Genomic DNA, 25,845 nt, shown 5'->3' on the forward strand with positions numbered 1-25,845 from the left:
AGCTCCTTAAGGATATCCCTCTGGAGTCTGGTGAAGTGACATAGGTAGTTCAGCGAACGCATAGCAAAGGTCGCTGAAGAGAACATCCGCTTACCATATCTATCCATGGTCCTAGAGTCCTTATTAGGAGGATAGACAGGTACGGAAGGATCTGCAAGTTCCTTCTTAGTGGCAGCCGCCACCACCATGGCATCAGCAGGGACACCTTTTGTGAGGAATTGCTTGTCCGATGGGGCAGTAATAAATTTAGAAGGCCTCCTAGGGAATGGCTCTACAGAGTCAGGAGCAGCCCACGCCTTTCGAGCAATAACCTGCATAAGGGGTCGAAGGCGGAGACACCCAGGAGGTGGAGGGCCGAGATCCAAACGCCTCCAGGTATACTGACTCATCCTCAGAGGGATTATTGGTGGGCCAGTTTCCCCTCTGTCTAAGGAGTTCTAAGATGTCTGAGAAGGAGACATCCTCAGAGGGGGATCTTGGGGATCCCTCTGACTCATCTAAGTCAGTATCTGAAGTGATAGACTCGGGGGAGTCTACGTGTTTCCTCTTACAGGTCCTCTTTCGCGGAGGATCTCCTGACAGATAAGGAGAATCCTCGGAAGAGGGGGTTCTTTCCAGTGGGGAAACCTGAGGCGGAGGATCTCTGGGTCCGGGAGCAAGAGAAGTGGCAGAGATGTCGACAGGCACCATAGAGGGAGGAGCTAAGGGAACAGACTGCTGGCTGAGTCCAGTGGCCAGCACACTCTTCATCACCTTGAAGGCTCCCCTCCCAGGGAGGTCCGAGAGAACGCGTTCCGAAGAACCAGGAACTCCAGGACCCACCGAAAGGGAAGGCTCCGAGGCAGATGTTGGAGCCGAGCTTACCAAGGCCGAGACTCCAAGGGGAAGAGTGGGGTCGGACAAGGGTCCGATGCCACTCACCCCCTCGGAGGAGACCAGGGAAGCCCGACCACCGAATCCCTCTGAGGAAGGTCTCGAAGAGGAGATAAGAGTAGAGGCTGAAGGAGCAGAAGGGGGTATCTGTCCCTCAGCCGTAGCAGAAACCATTCCCGAAGACTCCAACTCCAAACTCTGGGGTAGAGTCGAAGGAGGAACTACAATGGGGTGTGGACCAATAGTCGTCTGTTGAGACGGACTATGTAGCATTTGGGCCAGTGCCTGTGATTTTAATAATCTACTGACCACTCTCTCTAAATCATGGTCAGAAAGCCTGGATGACCTGGATGATCGGCTCCGATGGCACCATTCCGAGAGGAGAGGAGAAGCCGGAGCCGAGAGTATCGGTTCCAAGGAAGGGGACCTAGACCTCTTCCTCGAAGGAACCATCGGAGCCGACGAAACTATGGAAGCTGTCGGAGCCGACAACTTTTCGGCACCAACAGAAAGTTTCGATGCATCGTCTCCGGCCGGAGCCGATACGGACAAAAAAGTAAGGGTGTCAGAGCCGGTCGGTGCCGACACCGAAGCCTGAGCCACATGGTGATCGGAACCGATCGGAGCCGACACCGAAGTGGTCAAACCAGAATCGGCACTGATAGCCATCGGTGCCGAAGGTTTGTGCAAACCAGAATCGGCTCCAGCCGGAGCCGATCTCGACTCTGAAAGAGTCGGAGCCGAGGCCGCAGGCTTGGACACAGAAGCCTGGGCCTTGGAAGACTTAGAAGTCTTAGATGGAGCCGACTTAGCCAGAGAGCCCTCTGGCTTAAGTAGGCCCCTCAAAATAAGCTTATTTCTCCTTTCCTGCAGGACTCTCTGGCTAAAAGAATGACAAATCACACAGGAGTCCTGCAGGTGGAGAGGTCCCAGGCAGTATAAGCAAGAAGTGTGACCGTCTGTCAGAGACATCTTCTGACAGCACGAGTCACACTTCTTAAAGCCTGAGACCCTTTCCTTAGACATGGTGTAAAAACACACACACACAACACCTGTCCAAGAAAAATTACAATCCCAAGAAAAAGGGAAAAACTATTCTCTCACAAACACACACACACCCTAACAAGGGGGGGATGGGATGGGAGAAGGCCTGATTAAAAACTTTTTAGAGAGAGGGAATTTTAGTCAGAAAAGGACTAAAACTCGTCTAAAACTATAAAATTTAAGTTTAAAATTAACTTTAAACTGAAAAAGGGGCAAAAGTAGTAGTGTATAAATCACTTACCAGGAGCTGGTAAAAGGAGGACCTCATCAGCGAAGCGGCAAACGAGATCTGGGTACTTACCGCCTTGCATCATGGGATATGGGACTGCCTCGAGCTGGTAAAAGTGACTCTCGAGCTTAGCAAGTGCCAAGTCAGAGCCGAGGATCGGCTCTGAACCCATCAAGCAAGAATGAAGGCGAGATTGACAACTTAACATTGTCTCTCCTCAGGAGTGCATAATTTGCTGTTTCTGAATCTGATAGAGGAACTACAGTAAATGAAGAGCTTGATGAATTTAGACGTGGAGATGCAGTCACCTCTCTTTCTTAAACTACTGATGCATTCAGCTTTACTGAAACAGATGTCTATTTTACAACCTCATTTATTTTGTTAAACTATTAGTGTCTCACCTATTTCATCTGTCAACTTATTTTTCTCTTAACAAAAAATAAAAAAATTCCAACTTTATAGCACAAACAATTACATGCCAATTTTGTTTGAAAATGCACCAAATATGGGTTACCTGCTATATTTTGCAAATTATTTTATATGTCGATACAAGGCATAAACAAACATATAGATGAATATATGTTAAGTTTCTATTCATCATAGATCATCACTAGAATAAAATTTATAGAACTCTTTCAGATTAAATTACCAGTGCAGTATTTTAATGTAATTCTGCAGAATATAGCATCTTCACCCATGTATTTTGTGTATAGGAACAATGTTATAAAATTATCCATGGCTTACTCCATAAGCATGTGACATTTAATTTCATGTAGATGTAAGAAAACTCAAAATTCAAACAAGAAGAATGGTGTCTCATTTTTATGTAAATTCTTAATGGGTCACAATTTCATTACAGATAGACTAACAATATATTATTTTTCTATGAAGTCAGTTTGTTTATTTTGATCTTTTTCTAAAACTAATTAATGGCTTACACACTTAGCCTTTACATTATTACCAAAAATTTATTGTGGACTGTATATCAGTATTTTTCATATGTTTTGTAAGATTTTTGTAGTTTCACAATGCATCTCAGCTTTTATGAACACTACAGAGTATAACATTTTTATATTTAGCTATTTTTTCTTTCAAGTCAATGAACTTTAAGAACTTCCAGTTTTTTTAAATAGCAATAAATGTGCTTCTTGAAATTTGATTTTTGATTGTGAAGTAGTGAAATAGTTTAAACTTTGGCATTTTAACTTTTGGCTCACTTTTGCTTTTGCTATTGCATATCATTTTACTTCCATATTACAAGTGTTGCAGCCAGCCTTGGACATGATATTTTCCCAGCACATCTGATGCTGTTTTACTGTTTTACTGAAACAGACATTTATTTTACAAACTCAATTATTTCAGTAAACTAAGAATTTCCTGTCTGTTTCATGTATCAACTTATTTTTTGCTTTAACAGAAACATGGAAAAAATACCTACTTAATAGCTCATATCATTACATTCCAATTTTGTTGTACAAACACACAAAATATGGGTTACCTTATATACTTTGCAACAAAGAATGTAGAAAAACTATTTTCCAAACTGACCAAAGCCATCAGTAGCATGCAGATGAGTGTATGTTAACTTTCAAATCATTATGGATACTTAGTGCATTAAAATGATAGTGTTCCCTCATGTTAAATTTCCATTGCAGTACTTTAATGTGATTCTGCAGAATGTAGCAACTACACCAAAAATTCTGTTGATACAAAACTATTATAAAAATATCCATCCCTTAAATTATTTTCAATAGGACATATGATTGTTAAAGTATATATAGATTTATGAAACTATAAAATTCAAACCAGAAAAAGGTTTATTTTTTTTAATATTATAGTGTTCTTTAAATTTTAGATGGAAGCACTTTATAGGTAGTATGGTAAAGTCATATTTTCCCCTATTAACAAAGCTTCTGTAATTTGAATCTTTGGTAAAAGAAATTCAGTATTAATACATTCATTTCATTTACTTTTTTTTTTATTTAGTATTATAAAAATTTCTTCTGGTCTGTCTGTTAGTATTTTTCTAGAATTTCTGTATGGGTTTTGCAGTTTCACTATTTAGCTCAACATTTATATACTCTACGGATATTTCTTTTTTTTTTTTTTCATTCAAGTCTATGAGTTTTAGGAATTTTGAGTTTATTAGATAGCAATAAATGTGCTTCTTAAAATTTGATTTTGTGTGTGGAATATTGAAAATGTTTTAAATTTGGTGGTTATGACTTGTGGCTGATTTTTGTCATTGCCATTGTGTATTATTTTACTTATACATTGACAAGTGTTCAGTCAACATTTGACACAAAAGATTTACCCGCAAATCTGATGCTGTTTTGGCTTGTTAAAAATAATATGTTTTGTGTAAAGCAAAGATATGTCTATGATGGTTTAGAGATAGTGAAATTGACTAAGCAGAACAACCCCCATTACCTTCTAGCTCTTACAGAGTGAACTGGTACATCTGATCATCTCTTGTTATGTGGATCAATAAGTGAGTAGTTTTTAGAAACAGCAATTTAAACTTTTATCCTTCTGGTAGTAAAATGTATCTGTAGTAATTAGAAGGTTTCACTTTTTTTTAATGCTAATTTGTATCAGGTGTCCATTATTAACAAAGTAATGACGGACAGTTTTTACCTGTTGTATGAATTGCATTCAGGCTAGTGGTTGATATTTCCTCAGGAGGAGATGCGCTGCTCTGTGTTTCTTTAGTAGATGTTTCCCCTGATGTTGTCTCTGCAAGAAATATTGTGTATTTAAGAAAGTGACAACTTGTAGCTCATTACATAGTCCTAACCTTCTCAATAAGAGGTCATGTCTCTCCTCAGGAGTGCATCATTTCCTACTCTGCAATACTCTCTGTTTCTTCTAGGTTAGTGCCATCACCTACATCCCAACCAACTGTCCCATTCCTTACTCATCACCTGTTTGAGCATTGAATGGAAGGCACTGTTGTTTACATGAACATAGAAGTGGCTAATAGGTTCTTTGACTAGAAAACTCTACTCCCAATCCATAGCAGGCTTCCAGAACTGAATGGAGATGTGAAGTGGGTTTTCTGTTAAAGTTATCCATCTCATCTATAAGAATCATTGCCAGGAAGAAGACCTGCCCTCTGCAGTCTTTGGCTGATAAATTGCCCTCCCTGATTTCCTGTCAGATCATCTTGCACTTACAAGCCCCACAGGAAAATGATGAACACACAATTCCACTTGATGGTTTACCTTACCTGCAAGGATTCTTCAGTTTTGGGGTCACATATTAAACCTAAGTCCCTTGAGTTTCAGTGACAGCGCAATCTCTATATGTTTTCCTCAATATTTAAGTCCAGAAATAATCTGCTTTGCAAAATAAGTTGTAAAATTGTATTTTAAGTTCATTTGAAACTATCACTACTAAAACACATTTAAGAAAATTGAAAGAATGAAAACCTATCATTCAGTGGAGATTATGCTAACTTCTTTAACCACCATGGATAGTCACTACATTGGGAAATAACCATATTAATTTATGCTCAAAGATATCTAAACAAGAGTTTGACTCATCATGTGATGGGTAAGTATAGAATATTATACAGGAATAGCTGCTAACTTTTATGTTGCAAGTTATATTTAAGAATTAATGCCCATAATGCTGTTAGAGAGCTACTGGTTTTAAATAAAAAATCAAAAGCTGTATTGTAAGAATATACTCAGTGTGTATACCACTACCTCAAGAAGTTAAACAACTTTTGATTCATAGTGAAATTGAAAGGATATCTCTAAGAGCTTATAGTCAGTTTAGAAAAGATGTATTCCTAGAATGATTCCAAAATGGAATTCAGTCATTTGACATTGTTGAACATAGAGGACTTACATAGCAATATAGTGCCAATGCACAATTCTTCAATGTCAAATAACCCATTCAGAAATGTCCCTTAAGAAAAGCTTTACCATTTAATATGCCCTTGTAATGTGCATCTGAACACAAAGTGCATTAAAACTTGGTAAGTATAATATAAAAAAAAATCAGTGATTAGATTATCAGTTTGATGACCTGTAACTTTATAAGGAATAGCTTTCTGAGCAATTCATGTCATATTCTCTTATTGCTTACGTAAATCATAATTCATAAACCTTAAGTTCACTAAACAGAAAACCAACTGTAGGGCTTAAGCTGAGCAAATCCAATGAAACATCAATGATAATCAAATTGCAATGTAACTTTGATCTATAAAACCTTTGTCCTTAACATATATTTCTACCTTTACCTGCCATAGTAACAGGAACAGGAGTAGAGCCTAATGTACTTTGAGATGGAGATGTGGTACTTTCTGTTTCTTGAATGCTTGTTTCTGTTGATGCTGTTTCTGAAATTGATGCAGTAACTGTTATAAAAGTAGAGCTTGGTGTACTTGAAGGACTATATGTGGTACTCTCATTTTCTTGAATGACTATTTCTGTTGATGCTTTTTCTGAAAGTGAAACAGCAAGTAGAGTAAATATAGAGCTTAATGTAGTTGTAGGACTATTGTGATAATCTCTAGTTCATGCATGAATGTTTTTTTTTTGTTGCTATTTCTTAAACTGATACAGGAACTACAGTAAATGAAGAGCCTGATGTATTTGGAGTTGGAGATGCAGTACGCTTTCTTTCTTAAACTACTGATTAATTTGGCTTTACTGAAACAGATGTGCATTTTGCAAACTCACTTATTTTAGTAAACCATCAGTATTTCATCTTTTTTACCTGTCAACTTATTTTTGTCTTAATAAAAAATGGAAAGTTTCCAGCTTTATAGCACAAATCATTACATAATTTTGTTTGACAAATCCACCAAATATGGATTACCCCTTATTGTTTGCAAATTTTTTTTACAAATCAATCAAAGGCATGATGAAACATGCTGATGAATATGTTAAATTCCTATACATCATAGAGCATCAGTACTTTAAAATGATAGAATTCATTCATATTCAATTACCAGTGCACTATTTTATTGTGATTCTGCAGACTATAGAATATTCAGAAAGATATTCTGCTTATATGTAAAATATTATAAAATTATGCATGTCTTAATTCATGTTTCTTTAAAGCATGTAACATTAATTTCATTTAGATTTATGAAGCAGTAAAATTCAAACAAGAGGAAAGGTGTCTCATTTGTATTTAAATACTATCTGGTAGCAATTTCACTACAGATAGAATTACAAAGTCTTTTTTGTCTATGACGTCAGTTAGTTTAATTTGATCCTTTTGTAAAAGTAATTCATTGTTAACACATTTAGTTCTTTTACATTTTTAATTATTATTACAAATTTTTTTTAGGATTGTTTTTTAGTATTTTTCATATGTTTTGCAAGATTTTTGTAGTTTCATGATGCACCTCAGGTTTTATGAACTCTACAGATCATAACATTTTTACATGTAGTTATTTTTTTCATTCAAGTCTATGAACTTTAAAAACTTCCATTTTTTTTAAATAACAATAAATGTGCTTCTTGAAATTTGATTTTGTTTTTGGACTACTGAAATAGTTTCAACTTTGGTAGTTTTAACTTTTGGCTGAATTCTGCCATTGTCATTGTATATTATTTTACCTGCACATTACAAATGTTCCAGTCAACCACTGATATGACATTTTTCCCAGCAAATCTGATCCTGTTTTACCTTATTATTGAAAAAGATATTTATTTTACAAACTCAATTCATTCAGTAAATTAACAATTCCTTGTCTGTTTCATGTATCAACTTATTTTCTGCTTTAACAGAAAAGTGCCAAAAGCACCTCCTTTATAGTTCATATCATTACATGCCAATTTTGTTGTACAAATACACAAAATATGGGTTACATTCTATAGTTTGCAACAAAGAGTGTAGAAAAAATATTTTCCAAACTGACCGAAGCTATGAGAAAGCATACAGATGACTGCATGTTAAGTTTCAAATCATTATAGATATGCAGTCCATTAAAAATGATAGAGCTCTCTCATATTTAATTACCATTTCAGTATTTTAACGTGATTCTGCAGAATACAGCAACTGCGCCAAAATGCTCTGCTTATACAAAAATGTTATAAAAATATTCATCTCTTAATTCATTTTCATTAAGCCATATGATAGTTAAACTACTTGTCGATGTATGAAACTGTAAACTACAAAGAAAAAAAGTTTTTTTATTTTTTTCATTATTATTATGTTATTTAACTATTAGCAGGAAGCACTTTCTCTATAGATAATATGGTAAAGTCATATTTTTGACTATGAAGTAAGCTTCTATAATTTGATTGACTCATTGGTAAAAGAAATTCATTATTAACACATTTAATTCTTTTAAATTTTTTTAGTATTACAAAATTTTTTGTGGGCTTTTTGTTAGTATTTTACTAGATGTTCTGTATGATTTTGTAGTTTCACTATTGATCTCAACTTTTATGTACTCTACAGATCATAAGATTTTAATATTTAACTTTTTTTCCCTTCAAGTCTATGAGCTTTAAGAATTTTTAATTAATTAGATAATAAATGTGGTTCTTAAACTTTGATTTTGTGTGTGGAATATTGAAAAATTTTAAACTCTGGTAGTTATGACTTGTAACTGATTTTGGTCATTGCCATTGTGTATTATTTTACATATACATTAAAAGTGCTCCAGTCAACAGCTGACATTATAGTTTTACGAGAAAATCTGATACTGTTCTACTTTGTTAAAAATAATCTATTTTGTATAAAGGAAAGCTGTGTCTATGAGGTTTTAGAGATAGTAAAATTCACTAAGAAGAACAACATACAATAGTTTATAGCTCTTACAGAGTAAAGAGGTACATCTGATGATCCCTAATTGATCTGTGGATTGATAAGTGAGTAGTTTTTAGAAATAGCAATATACAATGTCCTCTTTCTGAGAGTAAACAGCATGCATAGTAATTATAAGGTTTCACTTCTTGTTTAATGCTAATTTGTGTCAGGTGTCCATTATTAACTAAATAATGAAGGACAATTTTTACCTGTTGTAGGAATAGCATTGAAACTAGTGGTTGATATTTCCACAGGAAGAGATGTGCTGCTCTCTGTATCTTTTATAGATGTTTGCCCTGATGTTGTCTCTGTAAGAAATGTTGCATATTTTAGAAAATGACAACTTGGTTCTCATTACATAATCTTAACCTTTTCAATTAGAGGTCATGTCTCTCCTCAGTAGTGGAGCATTTCCTACTCTGCAATACTTTCTGTTTCTACTAGGATAGAGTCATCAGCTACATCCCAACCAAATGTTTCATTCCTTACTCATCACCTGGTTAGGCATTGAATGGAAGGCACTGTCATTTAGAAGAAAACTGAGGTGGTTATGTTCTTTCACTTTGAAACTCTATTCCCAATGCATTACAGGCTTCCAAAACTTAAGGGAGATGTGAAGTGGGTTTTCTATTCAGGTTATAGGTTCATAGATGTGTACTAGGCTAATGGCCCTGGAGCCTTTACAAGCATACTAGCCCATAGGATTACCCTAGCATTTTGCCACATGACCTTAGTTCCCAGTGCCTCTGTCAAGTAGAGCCACTGGAGTGACCCCCGGGATGAATTTTCTATTTTCAATCCACTCATCCAGATTTCTCTTGAAGAGGGCCAGTGAAGTGCTCTGTTTGACATGTATACAAAGTCTTTTACATAACATGTGCAGTCTCTGGGTCATGAACCTGTTCCTCCAGCTTGTTCTGTTGATTGTGGTAATGAGGTTGAGGTCTCTGGAGCATGCAGTGTAGAGGGATTGGGATTTCTTTAGATGTATCATTTCTAACAGAGCTGGGTCAGACATGGCTTTGTAAGTCAAGCAGAGATTGCCTCTAAGTAGGCAATATGAGACAGAGAATAGTTGGAGTTTTTTGAGTCTGTCCATATAGGACAAGTGTTTAAAGCCTAGGATCCTCCATGTGAGGTACTTTTGCGGCATCTCCAGTTGTTGCAGGTGTCTGGTGAGGTATATGCCAAATGGGGCATTGTACTCAATGATTGGCCTAATGAGGGAAGAGTAGAGGGAGACAATGACCTCTTTCTTCCTGGATGCAAAACCCTTAGTAATGAAATGTGCCACATAGAAGGACTTTCAGACCACAGTGGCAATGTGGTGATCTAAAGAGAAGTTGCTGTCAACCTGTGTTCCCTGATCTCTTATAACACCTTCTGTGTTCAGTGGACTACCATTGATGTGGTAATTCATAGGATGATGACACATTTTTTGGCACTGAGCTTAAGCACATGGTTCTGACACCAGTTGTTGTTCTCAATGAAGCCTTTCTGTAGGATTTCAATATCACTTGGGGAGTTAATAATAGCTCCCAACCTGCAATTGTCTGTGAACTTTGTCAGCTAGAATCCCTTCATGATGGCCTGGACTTCAGAGAAGTAGATATCAAACAGGAGAGGACCCAGGACCGAACCCTATGGGACTCCACTCATGACTGGTCAGCAGCCTGACTTGGAGTCAACTACTTTCACATTGTGGGTTGTATCTGTGAGCCATTTTGCAACCCATCTAGTGATGTAGAGGCTGATGCTTAACTTAGTGAGTTTTTCTATTATTCCTGAGTGAGGAGTATCAAAGGCTTTGGCCAGATCAAGGTAGGCTGTATGAACCACCTTGCCTTCATCCACAGCTCTGGTGACTGACTCAAAGAAGTTGACCAGGTTGAGCAGGCATGATCTACCCTTCACAAAACCAAACTGTGTGGGATCCAGATTTTGGAGATTCCCTATATCCTTGTTTATTAGTTCCATGATGATGCATTCCATAGCTTTGCATATCAGACTGATCAGACTAATGTGGCGATAGTTTCCAGGGTCTGTAGTCACTCCTCCTTTTTGGAGAGAGATGACTGTAGCAGTGCGCCATTCAGTAGGGTCAAAGCCTGAGGTTAGGCTGTGATTGAACAGGGCACACAGGTGAGGTGCCAGTTCACTCTGTAGTTCATGTAGAACACAGCCAGGGATGTTGTCAGGTCCCATAGAAGCTGTATTCTTGGCATTGGACAGTGCTATTTTAACCTGTAATCTACTGGTATTGTGTTTGGTTCTTTGGGGGGAGAGGGGGTAAAGTTGGCACAGAATAGGTCAGCCAGTATATTGGCAATATCTTTTGGCTCGGTATAGGAGGTACCATTGTGTAATAGCTCAGAGCAAATCTGGGTATTACTGTGGAGATTCTTTACATAACTATAGAAGGCATGGTTGTCTTTACTATCTGCTGCAATCCTATTTTCATAGAGGATTTGATGAGGGATCTCAACTTTTTGTTGAGGCAGATAAGGGAGTTTTTCCAGTCTTGGGACTTCACCTTATTCTGCATCACTTTCCTGCTTCTCTTGTAGAGTTTGTTTATAGTAGGGGACCAACAGATTGACTTCCTTTTTTTGGAGGAGAGTGTCTTGGTTCTATTGGGTATAGCGAGATCCATGCATTTGTGTACGTGTTTGTATAGTGCATTGGTGTATGATTTGGCAGTCATACAAATATTCTCCATTTGCATGGGTGCCATGAAGTTAGCCACCTCTGTTTTTAGGAGCCCAAAGTTAGTTTGGAGAAGTTTTTCATGGTGGTTACCTTTGCAGGGTGGGTGGGAGGGATGTGGATTTCCAAGGTGATTAGTTTGTGGTCAGATCTAACCAGGGAGAAGTTGACTATTGGTGTAGAGCAATGGTCACCCATGTTAGTAATGACCAGGTCCCATCTATAAGAATCATTAACAGGAAGAAGACCTGCCCCTGTGTCAAGCACAGAAAGTGATATCTGCAGTCTTCAGATGATACATTGCCCTCCCTGATTTCCTATCAGATCATCTTGTGCCTTACAAGCCCTACAAGAGAGGTGAAGAGAAAATTCAGCTTGACATTTTTGCATACCTGCAAGGATCCTCCAGTTTTAGGCAGCTTATTAAACCTGAGTCACTTGAGTTTCAGTGAGAATGCAATCCCTAAAAGCTTTTCCTCAATATTTAACTCCAGAAATAATCTGCTTTGCAGAATAAAAGTAATATTGTATTTTCAGTTCCTTGAAACTATCACTACAGAAAACACATTTTAAGAAGACTGAAAAATGAAAACCTGTCATTCAATAGATATGCTGACTTCCTTAACCACCATGGATAGTCACTACATTGGGAAATAGCAATATTCATTTATATTCAAAGATATCTAAAAGGAATTTGACTCGAGTGATGAGAAAGTATAGAATGTCATTTAATAAAAGCTAACTTTTATGCTGTAATTTATATTTAAGAAAAACTGCCCTAATGCTGTTAGAAAGGTAATGGTTTTAAATGAAAAATCAAAAGCTGTATTATAAAAAAATGTACTCAATGTGTATATCACTACCTCAAGAAGTTAAACAACTTTGATTCATTGTGATGGTCTGAGGGCATCTCTAAAGGCTTATAGTTAGATTAGGAAAGATGTATTCTGAGGATGATTCCAAAATGGAATTCAGGCATTCAACAGTGTTGAACATAGAGGACTTACATAGAAATATAGTGCCAATCTGCAATTCTTAATAATCAAATAACCCATTCAGATATGACCCTTAAAAAAGACTACCCATTTAAGATGCCCTTATAAATGTGTATCTGAACACAAAGTGCATTAAAACTTATTAAGTATAATATAAAAAAAATTATTAGGTTATTAGCTTATAAGTTTGATGACTTATAACTTTATAAGGTGTAGTTTTCTGAGCTGTTCATGCTATATTCTCTTATTGCTTATGTAAATCATAGTTCAAAAGTCATAAGTTCACTAAACAGAAAAGCTAGCGTAGGGATTAACCTGAGCAAATCCAAAGAAAAATTTATGAGATTCAAATTGCAATGTAAGTTTGATCTGCAAAACATTTGTCCATAACACATTTCTGCCTTTACCTGCCATAGTAACAGGAACAGAAGTAGAGCTTGATGTACTTTGAGATGGAAATGTGGTACTTTCTCTTTCCTGAATGCTTGTTTCTGTTGATGCTGTTTCTGAAATTGATGCACTAACTGTTGTAAAAGTAGAGCTTGGTGCACTATATGTGGTACTCTCTTTTTCCTGTATGACTATTCCTGTTGATGCATTTTCTGAAAATGAAACACCAACTGAAGTAAAGGTACAGCTTACTGGAGTTGTAGGATTATATGTGATAATCTCTAATTTATGCATGAATGTTTCCCTTGTTCCTGATTCGGAAACTGATACAGGTAGTACAGTAAATGAAGATCTTGATGCATTTAGACTTGGAGATGCAGTACCCTCTCTTTTTTAAACTACTGATTCATTCAGCTTTACTGAAACAGATGTGTTTTTACAAATTCACTTTTTTAGGGAAAGTATCAGTATCTCACCTAATTCATCTGTAAACTTATTTTCCTGTCAATAAAAAATACAAAAATTCCAACTTTATAACACAAGCCACTACATACCAATTTTGTTTCACCAATGCACCAAATATGGATTACCCCTTATACTTTGCAAATTATTTTACAAATCGATTAAAAGCATGACAGAACATGTAGATGAATAAATGTAAAGTTTCTATACATCATAAATCCTCAGTATATTAAAAATGATAGAACTCCTTCAGATTAAATTACCAGTGCAGTATTTTAATGTGATTCTGCAGAATATAGCACCTTAACACAGATATTCTGCTTATACAAAAAAAAATGTTATAAAATTTTTGCAGACACTGAAATCAAGCATGGCACTGGGAAAGCAATACAGGGGGTGTGTCACAGCCTCTGTGACACACCCCTTGTATTGCTAAAGTGCAGTATGGCACTTCTGCATCCTGCAAAAGAAGGAAATGTGTGCATATGCACACATAACATGATAAATCCCCCAAATGTACAGAAGCACAACCACGACCCCACAAAATAAAGCCCATACTGAACATGTCATGCATCAGCATGAAACACGCACAGAATCCTGAAAGCCCAATTATTGCCATTATGTCACAAACACAGTCCTAAGTAGTTGTCACAACACCACAATACACACCCTTATAACCTACAAAAATAATAATAAAATACCCTTGTTTTGAATGCCCTAAGGGATGTTTAAGTGTAGCTAAGTGGGTGTGTGCATTACAGCTTAAACATCCCATAAGAGCTAATTGAAAATAGACAGACAAAATGTGCAAGCCAAGATAGTGTAGTGACAATGATTTTATGTAATTGATTAATTGCTTAATTATATTAATTGATAGACTTGTTATATATACTGCTTAGAGTGTGTTTCATACTTTTTACTCTGTAAAGGCTGTGGCCGAGGCACTAGAGAAGCTGAACTGTTCATTAAATTTTAAGAAAGTAGAGCTGTTACTCACTGGTGTTCTTTGGTCGTTGTCATAATTTATGACTTTTTTCATAAGTGTTGTTGCTTAATATGACCAGTGAGTCTCTGTGCTCCTTTCCAAGGATCTTCAGAGAATCGGGTATGAAATTGCCCAATCGTAATGGTGAATCCAGTCAACGCAATAATGTTTCTACAATGAACAATGGTGATATCCATCTTCATGTCAATAAGAATGCAGGCTCTGATATGTCGAGCAATGTTGGTATTGGTATAATGAAGAGGTGGGAAGATTCTCGGAAAAGAAGCTCATTGAATCCATTTGCCATGGTGGGTAAGAAGTCTGAAATCTCTGATAACCCTGATGTACAAGAACTATGTTCTAAACTGGAAAAGTTAATATTTAAGGAAACCTCTGTTTTTTTACAATATCGGAAGTTTACAGCGATATTGTGAATTGGAAATAACTCCACGTGGACTTAGGTCCATTAAAAATCCATCTTCCCCCTTTGATTTAACTGATGAGATGGAAATGAAATTTCATGAACGATGGATTGCAGCAGCTCATCGCTGCAGTTTAGAATGGGTCTCAATTTTGATTGAACGGGACAATATTAAAAGAGATAAACTGGTTGTTGAAACAAAATTAACTTGTGAACAATTGGTTGATATGACATCTAATTCCACACTGGAAAATCTCTTGGTTAATATTAATACAAAATTAACCAATTATGAAAAAGAACTTGTAGATAGAAAGAAATATAAATTAAATAGAGACATTCGTGATTACGACCACAAGAGGGCATTTGTATTTTCCACCAATTCTAAAACTAGGAGAAAGAATGTTACGTTCCAAAAAGGAAATCCGGTTTCGGAACAGTATAAAAACAAAAGTTTCTTCTCAGGTGAAAGCGGAGCATCATCATTCGATGAGGATGAAAGGGATGTAGAAGATTTTCCTAATCTACCCAGAGCTGCTAATTCGGAAACTTTTCGGAGGACCTATACAGAACAACATGGACAAAGTAACAATCCCAGGAAAAGAGGTTGGCAGAATTCGGAACGCCAAAGAGACTCGGGCGATGGACGCTTTAAGAAAGGTAGATGGACATGACTTTTTCTCAGAGACTTCCACTACTGAATATATAATTAATTTATCTAATTACCAGTTTAATGACATAGAATTATCAGTCCTTATGAAAGGACTTAAATTCATACCTACTTGTATACCACGTAAACATGAATTAAAAATAGAATTGTTTAACTTGTACCGTAAAATGAATTTAAAGGAGTTTTTCTTTAAGAAAAACAATGATACAAATAATGAATGTGGTTATACCAAGAATGAAGTATTTACAGGTAGTGACATTGATAGTGATGATTCTTTTTATTCTTGTACTTCGGATAATGAGGGCAATAACAATGCATATAGCTGGTTAGACACCAGCAGTCTAAAAAGTAATAGTTATTTTGTGCCTCCATGTAAAAATATGAATATTCAGAAATTTGACATCTTACTTAATATCTTATTAGAAAAAGAACTTGAAGACTTCCTAAGTGAAAAGCAATGTTTTAATTTAACTAAAGACCAATGGTATAAATTACAACTGCTAAGAAGAAATGATGACATAATTTTTAAACCTTCTGATAAAGGAGGCAAATTAGTAGTTCTTAATTCATATGATTACTATGATATGTGTATGAATCATCTGAATAATAAGGAAGTTTATCTGAAGGTGGATACTGTTTTTCTTATGAAAGCGGAACAAGAATTTAAAGCCCTATTAAATAAGGGCATTAGACTACATTATTTTACCAGACTAGATGTAGATCGTAAAATTATTATTAAAAACAGTAAGGTGGCGAAGTTTTTTTGCCTACCTAAGGTGCATAAGAATTTGGAACGACCTCCTGGTCATCCTATTGTATCTGCCTATGTTTTTTTTACATATAATTTGTGTAGTTTATTACATGAACATTTGTTAAAAGAAGTTATTAGACTGCCTTCATATATTAAAGACTCTTATGATTTTCTTCATAAAATTCAGGATATTTGTTGGTTAGAAGGCATGTATTTTATTACCACTGATGTAGTGAGTCTTTATACCAACAGAGCCCATAGGTTTGGCTTGGAAGCAATACTATTCTTTATGGGCGACAATCCAAAAACACATTATATATTGGAACTCATTGAGTTTTGTTTAACCCATAATATCTTTGAATTTAATGGTATCTTGTACCAACAGTTAAAGGGAACAGCTATGGGGGCTGCTTTTGCCCCTGCTTATGCAAATTTATTTATGGGTTTTTTGAAAATAAATATGTATATAGACATCAATTTTTTATAAAACATGTTATTGGTTATTATAGATTTATAGATGATTTAGTTTTTATATGTTATGGAGGTTATGATTTATCTACTCAATTTGTTAATGAATTAAACAATAATAATTTAGGTATTAAATTTGATGATACACATATAGGAGTAAAAGTTAATTTCTTAGATATTGCTTTAACTGGGGTGAATGGTAAAAAAATACAAACTAATATACGCAGAAAATTTGATCAAATGAATTGGAAAATGTGTGGTACAAGCTGTCATCCTACCCATACTTTAACAGCTATTCCATATGGTGAATTTGTCAGAATTAAAAGACTGAGCAGTGATGATAAATTAGCTTTTAATGAAGCTTTGAAAGCAGCTAATATGTTTATTGATAGAGGGTATAATGAATTTAGTGTTATGGATAGTTTTAATGAAGTATTTAATAAAGAAACTAAAATAAAAAAAATAGGCAATAAATATAGATCTATTAGTTATAATAATAATGAACTGAATCAAGATAAATTATTTTTTGTAACTAAATACACTAATTTTTCCCCTATTATGAAAGGTATAATAAGAAAATATTGGGATTTTGCAAAAAAGAAATTATTTCACTTCGGAATGTGGAATTGGTTATATCATACAAAAGAGGTAGAAACATACACGATTTTTTAGTACATAGTGTGTACAGAGAAAAGAAAAAAATCATGTTAACCAATATTAATGAGATAGGAACTTTTCCTTGTAATAATTGCTCTATTTATAAATATATAAATATTGAGATAAAGGAAATCAATGGAAAAAAAAATTCTAATAGAGCTAGGTATTCATGTTCTAGTACAGGAGTTATCTATGTTATTTTTTGCTCTTGCAAAAAATATTACATTGGTGAAACTAAAAGAGCTTTATCCCATAGAATAAAAGAACATGTTAGAGATGTAAGAAATAAAAAAATGAGTAGCCCTATTTCAGAACATTTCAATAATGAACATCATGGTAATATGGACTGTATGAAAGTTTCTATATTGAAACATGTACCATTATACTTTAACAATGTTAACTCTCAAAAAAATGTGTTAAGACAAAAAGAATCACTTTTAATTATGAAGTATAATACTTTATGTCCATATGGACTTAATAAGGAATGTAACTGGCATAGTTTTATTTGATTGTTATAACTTTAAAAGTTTGAATTTTTTATGTAATTGATTAATTGCTTAATTATATTAATTGATAGACTTGTTATATATACTGCTTAGAGTGTGTTTCATACTTTTTACTCTGTAAAGGCTGTGGCCGAGGCACTAGAGAAGCTGAACTGTTCATTAAATTTTAAGAAAGTAGAGCTGTTACTCACTGGTGTTCTTTGGTCGTTGTCATAATTTATGACTTTTTTCATAAGTGTTGTTGCTCAAGATAGTGTAGTGTTTAGAGTTGCAGCTTTACATGCATGTGTTTATGGTGCGAGTCCCAAGACAGGCAGCTGATTTTATCATGTGAAAGTAGTGTTAAACTTATTTTAGTAAATTTAAATTATGTAGCAATTATTTTTTTGTCAACCAGGGTAGTGCAGCAATTCCAAAAGTGAGATGTCAGTGTAGAAAAGGTGTGAAACCCCCCATATAAACACATGTGCCCCATACAGTATAGTCACACAAGAATATAATGTAATGAAAGCACATAGGGAGATGTCATGGAAGGTAAACGTAAAATTATAAACGTGTATGTAAGTATTTATTTTATATTATACAATGACTGGCCATTAACATACAAAAATGAGTATGCTAATTGGCCAGCCCAAACAGAGTGCCCATTGTAAACCTGAGAGCATGCAAATGGAAAAGGTCCAAATACCTGGACTATTTCCATTTGTATATCTCCTGTTTTTTTATTTTTAGTCTGCAGAGATATCAGTGGGGAAATGAAGATTTTTATTGCTTTTTTTGAACATATCTCGCTATGTGTTATGAGTTGAAGAACTCATATAACATAGCAAGATATCATAAAAATGCAATGAAGATCTTCCTTTCAACAGAGAAAGGAATATCTCTGTTGCCTTTTTAATATATCTCACTATGTTATATGAGTTCATCAACTTGTATAAAATACCAAGATATGTTAAAAAAGCAATAAAGATCCCCCTATCATTGTTGCTACCTCTGCACAGCACTGATGTACTGGGTAAGTGTGGCAACATGTTCCTTACGCATGTGCAGTACATCAGAAATGGCCCAGGATACTGGAAAACTGCAGAAGGGGAGCATGGAGGCATGCTACAATGACATTATTTAATAAAAGATAAGCATTGTTTTTCTTAAATAATGTCATTGTATAATAGCAATAACCCATTGCTGGGTGTGGGCAATGCTGGATTTACCCACGGTTGGCATTGTTTGGTCACGAGGGCAATGCCCTCGTGACCAAACCACACCAACTGTGGGTAAATCCAACATTACCCACACCCAGTGTGGGTTATTGCTTAAATATAACATTATACATATGATATGCATAAATGTGCCTTAATCAGTCTGTATCCATCAGACCTTGTTCTGCCCAGCAACAAAATAGTCAGCCCTGCCAAGTCTCAAAACCAGGGTGCTGTCCTCAGCAATCACAGCAACATACCACTACACCATCTGAGCTGTGGAGATTTGTAGTGCTTTAATGAACATATCCTGCATTCAGATAATTTAATAATAAAAAAAAAAAAACATCAGTCTCAAGTGTTGAACCTGAACATTATAGTCAGAGGAATGTACCACTACACCAGCTGAGCTGCAGGAATTAATGTCGCTTTTTCAAACATATCATGCAATAGAAGCATGCAACATTAGGGAGAAAGATTTGTGGAACATTTTACGTGTTCTATATAGACATACACACACACACACACACATATGTATATATATATATATATATATATATATATATATATATATATATATATATAGATATATATATATATATAGATATATATATAGATATATATATATATATAGATATATGTCTGATGAAACATATATATGTAAACGTACACTCATAATATAGATGTACATATATTAAATATAAAGGAAGGAAAAAAAAAATATATATATATATTTTATGTATATATATATATATATATATATATATATATATATATATATATATATATAAAACATACAGTGGAGTTATATCTCAGAACCATCCCTCTCAACCTGTTAGTGCAAGGAACCTGTACAAAGATTGCAAAAGGGGGAATTGGCCACATATATGGACATATTTCAAAAATCGCTGTTTCCAAATGAAGACATGTTACAGCAACAGTGTGTGTTTCAGCAGACAATCACTAAAGGATATGATGATGGGAACTGAAATGTCATGTCATTTATTTACTGACATAAATCCTTGGATCATCACCATGATTTACCAGACAAATAGAAATAAATTGTGGAACTGAACAAAAGTGTGGTCCAAACATCTGGACATTCTGTGGAAAATCTGGCAGTGGAGAGGTATGGTCAAAACCCCTTAACGCAATGAATGTGGACCAAGCCTGACAAAGTGGGGGGGGGGCAAAGGCCTGAAAACAGAGACAGGTCCAAAATACATCAATAGATAAGTTGAGAATGTTCATGTAGTAACAGTGTATGTCCTAACATATATCAACTGAAATATCACAATTCCAGGAGTCAATTGCTTCTCATTAGTTACTGACCTCAGTCCCCACATCATCCCATTTTTATCAGGGGAAAAAAATCTAATTACTGTATAATTTTTTCTCCTGACAGTTACCAGGGGTAACTCACACTTGTGAAATTGTATATTCATGTCTGCTTAAGTATTCTTTGTAAATACCATATCTGTAACATTCTTTCTATATTATGTGTAATATGATGTTGTTGTTTTTAATATATCTGTTTACCTTGGAGCGTTTCTCCCCAGGCCTCTGCTGAAAATGGACATAATTCCAGTCAGGCTATCCCGGTCAACAAATGTAAAATAAATAAATAAATAAATGTGCATACATACGTAACAGTTATGGGGACCAGACCAAAGATATTGGCTACACAACTGGACATCCTATGAATATGTTGGTATAACACAACATTAGGGAAACTACACTGAGCTACCAAGTAATGTCCAGACTACAGTCAGACTGACATAACACTACCCAGGTCCAGTTCTGGGGCTGTACATATGCATTAGCAAATATAATAGGCGGTACAGGGATGTAACACTAGTGGAACACAAACACTGGTGTGAAAGTGCATACCCCCAAACAAGTGCACCACAGTCACAGCAACATACCAGACTGAACATGACAGTATAATACTGTGTGAGCAACCACATACCATTTGCCACTCACACGTTACCCCTACACATACTGCCCCAATTCACAGTGTACTGGGAATCCTGAGGTGTTACACGACATTTCACAGATAGCCCCTACAAGCATACAGACCTGATAGATCACCAGCAGCTGTAGCAGCATACAGAGTCAGATAGTTAAAGGATGTATGGCACTCACAGCTGCTACTCTCCCTACCCAGCCTATACAACATATACACACAACACTGCTATACAGTCTTGGTGGTCTGTTCACAATGGCCAGACAGACATACTGTCATATGTGCAGATTTCCACACCCTGGTAATTCTGTGGAAATCTACACATATGACATACTGTCATATGTGCAGATTTCCACAGAATTACCAGGGTGTGGACCCACAACCCTGGCCCCTGCTGTATACCATGGCCAGGAGTCTGCCAGGTCATTGTCATGCTAACTGGAGTGCAGTTGGTAATTAATGATATACCACACCTCTGCACCTCGTAGTGCAGGACATTTGGACAATGCATGGCATACTTAATGGACAGGGGGCTGGAAAGAGGGACATATCACACATAATGGTGTTACAAACTGAAACAGTAGCTTCTGTTACACATGTTGTTGTAACATCACATCCCTGAAGGAAATGTGTGGAACACCAATGGATGACAACATTTACTGACTACAATCCTCACATTATCCTGCCAACCCATTTGACATGTACATCAGTAGACACCTGCAACAGCTGGAGAGGGCACATAAGTACTCAGAATGAGGATCGTAGGCATTCAACACCTGTCCTACACAGACTGACTTAAAAGTCTCCAGCTATTCTTTGTCTCTTGTCACCTACTTAGAGGTGATCTCTGCTTGACTTGAAAAACCATGTCTGACCCAGCTATTTTACAACTGTTACATCTAAACACATCCCAATCTTTCTGCATCACACACTGCAGGGACATCGACCTCATTACCACAATCAACACAACATGCTGGGGGGACAGGTTCATCACCCAGAGACTGGAAATGCCCTGGAATAGACCTCCCATACATGTCAAGCAAAGCAGCTAGATGACCCTGTTGCAGAGAGATCTTGATGAGTGGATGGGTAATACAAAGTTCACCTTGCATACTTATGTGCATACCTCTCAATCTCTTAGAGCAAGACATCTGGACAAAGCCATAAATAAAAGTGGGAAAAAGGCCCAAAAATAGGGACACTTTTTAAATATTGCTCCTACAAACTTAGAAAGTGTATAGAATAGCAGGTTTGGCATCAGCAAGACTTGTCTGAAGGTTATAAAGTCTAAAACTCAAATGTCTGTCATTTCTTTTTAACTTCAATCTTTACTGATTTGCCACTACTTTGCCAGAAAAGCATACGTGTGTCAGAAATAGACCAAACATATGAGGCAGACATCTGGACATTGTGCAAAAATCTGTACGGTTGTGAGGTATGCCTATGTACCTATAAGGGGGTGAAATCAGCATGACTGATAAAGTAGGCCAGTGGGTGGGTAACTTATCAAAATACTTCTTCATACAAACATAATTATACCCCACACACACATTTGCCAGATCTGAGAACAGAATCCCTGACTATCTAATTCCTTGTACTACAGTGTTACACAGCTATTGCACATGCTACAGAGCTTGCCAGCTTTGTAATTGGCCAAAGGTGCTGATAAGGGGAATGACATCAGCAGGCTTGATAAGGTAGGCTTGTGGGTGTGAGACTTATCAAAATAATTCTTCTTAGAAACATACACATGCACACTCATTTGCCAGATCTGAGATGAGAACCCCTGTCTATCTAGTGATTTGTACTATAGTGTTATGCACTTATTACACACACTATGGAGATTACTGGGCTGACAACTGGCCAAAGGTAACAATAAGAGGAATGACATCAGCAGGACTGATACACTGGGACACTGGGACACTGGGAAGTGTTGTGGGTGTGAATGGCCTAAAACTGTTTCACCTACAAAAAAAAAAAAACATACACCCCCTCATTCTCATATACACAACTGTCACACACACTTGCCAGTACTGTGAATCAAACCCCTACCTATCTAGTTATTTGTATTATAGTGTTACGCAGTTACAGCATGTGCTAAAGAGCTTATAGGGGTGATTGCTGTGCAATAGTACTTCTAAGGAGAATGACAGCAGCAGATGTTGTGAAATAGGGCAATGTGAAGTGTAATGAGTGGAAAGAGTCTCCTAATACTTGGACCTATGGAGACTCGCACACACACACAGACAGATGATGTGATATTAAAAACTTAACCTCAGTACTGTTATACAATGGGGCTCACCTTTTATACTAGCATGTGCAACTCTTTACAACTGGTATGCCACTGTCGACAGGAGGACATCACCATATGCCATTCATGGTATCCATGTGTGTGATACTCACTCTGTCTGTGTCCCCCTATGTCTCTCTCTGTATCACTGTCAGTCTCTCAGTTCCCCACATCTATGTGTGTGTATGTTTGACATATGTTATCTGTTGCCCATATATATGCGTGTTTGTATCTGACACAACAGATGCAGATATATCACATATGGTCCTCCTACAGCTAGCTGAGGGTATTCCTGTCTGATGTGTGTGTGTAGGGACAGTGGAGGTGTACATAACTGTCTGTATGCATGACAGATATACACAATACAGTCATATATTCCGATGTGGGTTCCAACATATCCTGTGATTCTTTAAGTGTAGGAGCATGCGCAGTGTGACCTTCTATAGTTAGGGTGGGACTTAATTCCAGAGAAAGGTGTACTCCAGTCCAGGGTTTTGTGTGCTACAGCCATATCTCTCAGAAGTGCACAGCAGTTTCGTCAGGGTACTTGTTTTGTTTAGCAGACATTTTCTGACATATCTGTAGTCTGTAACTGCAATGTATTGTGTCTTTACCTAATGCCAGACATCCTCAGATCATCACAGTGATTTACCAGAGGAATACTAGTAGTATGCTGCATAGACAAATATTATGAGGGCAGTTATGTAAATTCTTCCTAACAAGGCCATTTGTGAGGTGTGGCTACAGGCAGTGTAGTAATGACACACAGCTGTGTAAACAGTCCAGCAACCTGGTGATATAATGGCTGGGGATCTCCTGCTTGTGTGGTATCTTTCTAACCTGAGATGTCATATCCTTGTGTGTCCATACCTCTGACCTGTACATTTTTAGGCAGGTTGTTCAGGTGTTTGGCTAGAGGTTTCATCCTTTCTATGTAAACATGTGCTTTTATGGCAAGTTAGTTACATATGATTGAAATGTGATGTTAGACAATAATACAGACATTCCTGTTGCATTTCTGCTGCTGCAAACCCCTCACCCTACCAACTTTCTCATGTATACTCCACTCCCACTTGTTAACACCACCCATCAGCTACCTACAATAAGAGTATAATTTGATAATTTTTTTTTGTAAGGGTATAGATACGTACACATATTAAAGTATACTCAAATGATCAACTAAGGATGGACCCCTGCCCTCAAAAAAAAAAAAATATATATATATATATATATATATATATATATATATATATATATATATATATAAAACTTTTCTATATTGCAATAACTTTCTCCTTTTCACTAAAGTGCCTATTGTATATTGTACTTTCTTTATTGTCTCTAGATATTTCTGTTAAATTCTATGTAAAACTGACACTGTACCTGTCAATGTCGTTCTTGTTTTATTGGAGCTTTTCTGCCCGGGCCTCCACTGAAAATGGCCTCACACCCAGACAGACTATCCCAGTCAACAAATGTAAAATAAATAAATAGACTTGCTGTATGGGTGTCAGGGGTGGTTATGGGACCGCCACCCTGACATCCATGCCTTTGACCTATGACCCCCACAGTTAGTTTTCCCCACACATATACTGCAGTGGGATTTGCCACCTTAGGAACTACTGCATAGTGTGTGGAGGCCAGTTTTGGCCAGACATTTCCTGGTGTCCCACATACCTGTCAGTTGCGTGCTGCTATCCCAGTAGGCCACCCCATTCCCTTGTATGCATGCAGCATTATCATAGATATGCTAACAGAACATACTATTCCATTCCTTTATTGTTAAGAAGACTGACTTACCTTGTGCTTGCATCAGTTGTGAGGATGGTGCTTCAGGGCTGCCTATGTTGGATGCACACAGTACACTGCCTATACATAGTACGTTACAAGTAATGTGATGTGTGTCATCCATTTTACTGTTTGTGCAAGTCAAAGAGAGGGGTCAGTCCCTGGGGTCCCTACAGTGTCAATGTGTGTGCTATGTGTTACCTCTTTGCCAAGGCCTCCTCCTATGAGTCTGTGGGGATCTTGGCAATGGTGGTGGACTGTGTGGCCCTTACCCATGCTGCTTCTGCTGCAGCTGTTTCCACATGATCATATTGTGTAGGACGGCACATACTATGAACATGTGTGCACATGTGTCTGGAGAGTACTGCAAGGCTGCACCAGATATGTCAAGACAGCTGAACTGTGACTTGAGCATCCCAAACAGATGCACTATAATGATCCTGGTTTGTGTGTGTGCCTCATTATGGCATTCTTGTGTCGGTATGTGTGCATTTTGGATGGGTGTCATCATCCATGGCTCCAGTGCATAGCTGGCATCCCCCACCAGATGGCCATATGGGATGCCCCAACTGGCAAATGCCTGGTACACCTGTGACGAATGCCAGATGTGGGAGTCGTGATAGCTTCCAGGGCTGCCAGCACATGCATTCATGATAATGCCATGGGCATTC

General features: G+C 36.7%; 1 protein-coding gene across 1 annotated transcript in view; it reads right to left on the bottom strand.

Moving 5' to 3' along the window:
- LOC122801235 (mucin-5AC-like) overlaps positions 1-25,845 on the bottom strand; it is a 475,953-nt gene that overhangs the window by 201,648 nt on the left and 248,460 nt on the right. The window contains exons 6-7 of the mRNA XM_044070787.1: positions 9,133-9,231; positions 4,784-4,882 (exon numbers count right to left, since the gene is read on the bottom strand). Coding sequence (XP_043926722.1) covers positions 4,784-4,882; positions 9,133-9,231 — 198 coding nt within the window. The remainder of the gene's footprint in view (positions 1-4,783; positions 4,883-9,132; positions 9,232-25,845) is intronic.

Source organism: Protopterus annectens, chromosome 4.part1 (genome assembly GCF_019279795.1).
Source record: "Protopterus annectens isolate FY-2018-M chromosome 4.part1, PAN1.0, whole genome shotgun sequence".
Lineage (NCBI taxonomy): Eukaryota > Metazoa > Chordata > Ceratodontiformes > Protopteridae > Protopterus > Protopterus annectens.